This window comes from Oncorhynchus keta, chromosome 28 (genome assembly GCF_023373465.1).
Source record: "Oncorhynchus keta strain PuntledgeMale-10-30-2019 chromosome 28, Oket_V2, whole genome shotgun sequence".
Taxonomy (NCBI): Eukaryota; Metazoa; Chordata; class Actinopteri; order Salmoniformes; family Salmonidae; genus Oncorhynchus; species Oncorhynchus keta.
This window is the reverse complement of record NC_068448.1, coordinates 3792260-3798287: the sequence shown is the minus strand read 5'-3', so window position 1 is coordinate 3798287 and position 6028 is coordinate 3792260. Positions and strand designations below refer to the sequence as shown.

Genomic DNA, 6028 nt, shown 5'->3' with positions numbered 1-6028 from the left:
TTCCTGAAGAAACACTAGATCACTAACAGCCCTTCAGGCCTTTAAGACACAATGAACGGAGACGGAGGGACAGTGGAGTACGCCACCATTTGACCTCTGACACATCAGGGATACCTGACTGTCAACACAACATTTCATTTATGTGACGTTCTACATGTTCCATTTGCGTTGTTTACATCCACACAGGTGCAGAATATATTTATATATATATATATATACATACACTATTAAAACGTCCAAAGAGGAACAGAAGAATGTGATAGAAGTTGTAAGGCCTTTATCTGGGTATCTGAGACAGACAGACAGACAGACAGGCAGGCAGGCAGGCAGGCAGGCAGGCAGGCAGGCAGACAGACAGACAGACAGACAGACAGACAGACAGACAGACAGACAGACAGACAGACAGACAGACAGACAGACAGACAGACAGACAGACAGACAGTGGGTAGTGGTAGTGAGATAATAATGACTCTCCCCAGGGGAGATACAGTGGGTTGGGTAATGTTCACAGAGTGCTATTCCCTCTCTGGGGAGAAGCCTTCTGCTTTCAGCTTTGATGATAGAGGCTCGTCGTTGAGGAAATTCACCAGGAGGAGCAGCTATCTCTCTGGAAGTGAATGCAAAGTAGTCGCTACTTAATTATCTATACATATGGGTACACTATAGTTTCTTCTGTGCTTTGTTTTTACTACCCAGAGCCAGAGAAATATTTGAAAATGTTATTGTTATAAATTGAAAAAAATATTCCCTGAGGAGAACAGTGAGTTGTAATGTATTTTGCTTTTCTGATCTGTTACAGTAGAATATTTGATCAAATAAAATACAAGCATTTCATTCCTCTTTTCTCCCATCTCAATCCGTACATTTTATTTAACAACATTTTACACCAAAATAAAATCTGTTCTCATGCCTAAACTCAAATACACATGAACACGTGTGGAAGTTGGCAAGTTCTTGTTTTTGCCTTGAAAAGCTCAGAGGCTGAATGAAAATCTCAGAGGCTGAACGAAAATCTCAGAGGCTGAACGAAAATCTCAGAAGCTGAACTAAAATCCCAGAGGCTGAACGAAAAGCTCAGAGGCTGAACGAAAAGCTCAGAGGCTGAACGAAAAGCTCAGAGGCTGAACGAAAAGCTCAGAGGCTGAACGAAAATCTCAGAGGCTGAACGAAAAGCTCAGAGGCTGAACGAAAAGCTCAGAGGCTGAACGAAAAGCTCAGAGGCTGAACGAAAAGCTCAGAGGCTGAACGAAAAGCTCAGAGGCTGAACGAAAAGCTCAGAGGCTGAACGAAAATCTCAGAGGCTGAACGAAAAGCTGTGAGAAAAAGAAACACATATAGTTAGCTTTATTGGTACTTTGCTAAACATGTCTTTCTTCGAGGAGGGATTCTTTTGAAATATCCACTAATGAATGGGTGATGGACATGATTGTCTCACCATTTCCCATCTCTGAGAGAGATCCTCATCACTGAAGCATCATTGAACTAAAGAGGACACAGTGTCTGAGGCTTGAGGACAGTCGAGTCAGCTCTGTGCTGGCCACACAACTTTGGCACAGTAGATCTAAGATATCCTCATCATTGGCACATAAAAAAAACTAACCGAGGGAGTCTGTGCAGAGGTCACACAACACGGTGATTGAGACCCGAAAACAGAGCAAGGAGGACAAGATTCAGGACCGGAGTCGGGACCAGAATCAGGACCAGATCCAGAGTCAGGACCAGATCCAGGACCAGATCCAGAACCCGAGTCAGGACCAGACCCAGGACTAGAATCAGAACCAGATCCAGGACTAGAGTCAGAACCAGATCCAGAACTGGAGTCAGGACCAGATCCAGGAATAGAGTCAGAACCAGCGTCAGAACCAGATCCAGGACTATAGTCAGAACCAGACCCAGGACTAGAATCAGAACCAGATCCAGGACTAGAGTCAGAACCAGATCCAGAACTGGAGTCAGGACCAGATCCAGGAATAGTCAGAACCAGCGTCAGAACCAGATCCAGGACTAGAGTCAGAACCAGACCCAGGACTAGAGTCAGAACCAGATCCAGGACTAGAGTCAGATCCAGAGTCAGAACCGGATCCAGGACTAGAGTCAGAACCAGACCCAGGACTAGAGTCAGAACCAGATCCAGGACTAGAGTCAGAACCAGAGTCAGAACCGGGTCCAGGACTAGAGTCAGAACCAGAGTCAGAACCGGATCCAGGACTAGAGTCAGAACCGGATCCAGGAATAGAGTCAGAACCAGATCCAGAACCAGTGTCAGAACCAGAACCGGAGTCAGAGTCAGAACCAGAGCCAGGACCAGATCCAGGACCAGAGTCGGGACCAAAGTCAGGATGGGGTGTAACATGTGTGTGGTGAACCGGCCGGAGCAACAGTACAAAGTTATGTTCCAGGTGAGAACCTCTACTGCCCCCCCCCCCTTCTGCTCACCTCACCCCACCAGGGTTGGGGTCAATTCAGTTAACTGGTTCTGACCCCAAACCCTGCTCTCCAAAGGTTCATGACCCCTTCATATCTATCTCTCTCTCTACAAGCGTGTGATGTACTGTATATCTGCCTGCTTCAGCCAGTTATTCTTTTGGGACATTTAACATTTAACATTTAAGTCATTTAGCAGACGCTCTTATCCAGAGCGACTTACAAATTGGTGCATTCACCTTATGACATCCAGTAGAACAGTCACTTTACAATAGTGCATCTAAATCTTAAAGGGGGGTGAGAAGGATTACTTATCCTATCCTAGGTATTCCTTAAAGAGGTGGGGTTTCAGGTGTCTCCGGAAGGTGGTGATTGACTCCGCTGTCCTGGCGTCGTGAGGGAGTTTGTTCCACCATTGGGGGGCCAGAGCAGCGAACAGTTTTGACTGGGCTGAGTGGGAACTGTACTTCCTCAGTGGTAGGGAGGCGAGCAGGCCAGAGGTGGATGAACGCAGTGCCCTTGTTTGGGTGTAGGGCCTGATCAGAGCCTGGAGGTACTGAGGTGCCGTTCCCCTCACAGCTCCGTAGGCAAGCACCATGGTCTTGTAGCGGATGCAAGCTTCAACTGGAAGCCAGTGGAGAGAGCGGAGGAGCGGGGTGACGTGAGAGAACTTGGGAAGGTTGAACACCAGACGGGCTGCGGCGTTCTGGATGAGTTGTAGGGGTTTAATGGCACAGGCAGGGAGCCCAGCCAACAGCGAGTTGCAGTAATCCAGACGGGAGATGACAAGTGCCTGGATTAGGACCTGCGCCGCTTCCTGTGTGAGGCAGGGTCGTACTCTGCGGATGTTGTAGAGCATGAACCTACAGGAACGGGCCACCGCCTTGATGTTAGTTGAGAACGACAGGGTGTTGTCCAGGATCACGCCAAGGATCTTAGCGCTCTGGGAGGAGGACACAATGGAGTTGTCAACCGTGATGGCGAGATCATGGAACGGGCAGTCCTTCCCCGGGAGGAAGAGCAGCTCCGTCTTGCCGAGGTTCAGCTTGAGGTGGTGATCCGTCATCCACACTGATATGTCTGCCAGACATGCAGAGATGCGATTCGCCACCTGGTCATCAGAATGGGGAAAGGAGAAGATTAATTGTGTGTCGTCTGCATAGCAATGATAGGAGAGACCATGTGAGGTTATGACAGAGCCAAGTGACTTGGTGTATAGCGAGAATAGGAGAGGGCCTAGAACAGAGCCCTGGGGGACACCAGTGGTGAGAGCGCGTGGTGAGGAGACAGATTCTCGCCACGCCACCTGGTAGGAGCGACCTGTCAGGTAGGACGCAATCAAGCGTGGGCCGCGCCGGAGATGCCCAACTCGGAGAGGGTGGAGTGGAGGATCTGATGGTTCACAGTATCGAAGGCAGCCGATAGGTCTAGAAGGATGAGAGCAGAGGAGAGAGAGTTAGCTTTAGCGGTGCGGAGCGCCTCCGTGATACAGAGAAGAGCAGTCTCAGTTGAATGACTAGTCTTGAAACCTGACTGATTAGGATCAAGAAGGTCATTCAGAGAGAGATAGCGGGAGAGCTGGCCAAGGACGGCACGTTCAAGAGTTTTGGAGAGAAAAGAAAGAAGGGATACTGGTCTGTAGTTGTTGACATCGGAGGGATCGAGTGTAGGTTTTTTCAGAAGGGGTGCAACTCTCGCTCTCTTGAAGACGGAAGGGACGTAGCCAGCGGTCAGGGATGAGTTGATGAGCGAGGTGAGGTAAGGGAGAAGGTCTTCGGAAATGGTCTGGAGAAGAGAGGAGGGGATAGGGTCAAGCGGGCAGGTTGTTGGGACTTTAATTCATCTTCTACACGGCCACATTGGGGCAACTCAGATCAATGTTTCCAGGGAGAGGCATTTGATTGATGATTTTCCGATCGTAGTCCATTTTAATGGGATATGATTTTTATTTTTTACAAAGGTGTCAAGAACCATTTTCAGAGACATGTTAACTATCAATATTTATGAATAGCACCACGAAAACCCCACGCTGCATCACAGTAGGCCCTGCTCATCCATAATGCAGAGTAGCTAATTCAACTATTGATTAAGTTCACTAAATCACAGAGCTGAAACTACTGCTCTCCTCTGGTTAAGGTTATTATGTAGTCAATTACTTTTCATTTGGCACAACATATTCACACTTTACCCCATTTTGATTGTGTTACAGCCTGAATTTAAAATGCAATAAATTGAGATGTTGTCTCACCTCATAATGCCAAAGTAGAATTATGCTTTTTTTTTAAAAAAAATTTTTTTTTTTTTTTACAAATGAATTGAAAATGAAAAGCTGAAATGTTTCGAGGCAATAGGTATTCAACCCCTTTGTCATGGAAAGCCCAATCAAGTTCAGGAGTAAACATTTAATTAATTAACAAGTCACATAATAAGTTGCATGGATCTATTCTGTGTGTAATAATAGTGTTATGCTTGATGCTTATTATCTACGCACAGTCGCTTTTCCTCTTCCCCTATTTGTCACATGCGCCGAATACAACAGGTGTAACCTTACTGTGAAACGCTTACTTACAAGCCCTTAACCAACAGTGCAGTTTTAAGAAAAGTAAGAGAACAGAAACACAAATAATTGAAGAGCAGCAGTAAATAACAATAGTGAGGCTGCATACAGCGGGTACCGGTACAGGGTCAAAGTGTCAGGGTCAAAGTGTCAATGTGCCGGGGGCATCAGTGTCGAGGTAATAGTCTGGGCAGCCATTTGATTGGCTGTTCAGGAGTCTTATGGCTTTGGTTTAGAAGCTGTTTTAGGAGCCTCTTGGACCTAGACTTGGCGCTCGGGTACCGCTTGCAGTGCGGTAGCAGAGAGAACAGTCTTTGTCTCGGGTGACTGGTGTCATTGACAGTTTTTAGGGCTTTCCTCTCACACAGCCTGGTATAGAGGTCCTGGATGGCAGGAAGCTTGGCCCCGGTGATGTAGTGGGCTGTTCTCACTACCCTCTGTAGTGCCTTATGGTCGGAGGTCGAGCAGTTGCCATACCAGGCGGTGATGTAGTGGGCTGTTCTCACTACCCTCTGTAGTGCCTCGCGGTCGGAGGTCGAGCAGTTTCCGTACCAGGCGGTTATGTAGTGGGCTGTTCTCACTACCCTCTGTAGTGCCTTGCGGTCGGAGGCCGAGCAGTTTCCGTACCAGGCGGTGATGTAGTGGGCTGTTCTCATTACCCTCTGTAGTGCCTTGCGGTCGGAGGCCGAGCAGTTTCCGTACCAGGCGGTGATGTAGTGGGCTGTTCTCATTACCCTCTGTAGTGCCTTGCGGTCGGAGGCCGAGCAGTTTCCGTACCAGGCGGTGATGTAGTGGGCTGTTCTCACTACCCTCTGTAGTGCCTTGCGGTCGGAGGCCGAGCAGTTTCCGTACCAGGCGGTGATGTAGTGGGCTGTTCTCACTACCCTCTGTAGTGCCTTGCAGTCGGAGGCCGAGCAGTTGCCGTACCAGGCGGTGATGTAGTGGGCTGTTCTCACTACCCTCTGTAGTGCCTTGCGGTCGGAGGCCGAGCAGTTTCCGTACCAGGCGGTGATGTAGTGGGCTGTTCTCACTACCCTCTGTAGTGCC

General features: G+C 48.4%; 1 protein-coding gene across 1 annotated transcript in view; it reads left to right on the top strand.

Moving 5' to 3' along the window:
* The first annotated feature begins 1554 nt into the window (after positions 1–1554).
* Positions 1555–6028, top strand: part of LOC118379750 (PDZ domain-containing protein 4-like) — a 70355-nt gene continuing 65881 nt past the window's right edge. Inside the window, exon 1 of the mRNA XM_052484494.1 lies at positions 1555–2399. Within this exon, the coding sequence (XP_052340454.1) occupies positions 2340–2399 (60 nt within the window). The 5' untranslated portion in view covers positions 1555–2339. The remainder of the gene's footprint in view (positions 2400–6028) is intronic.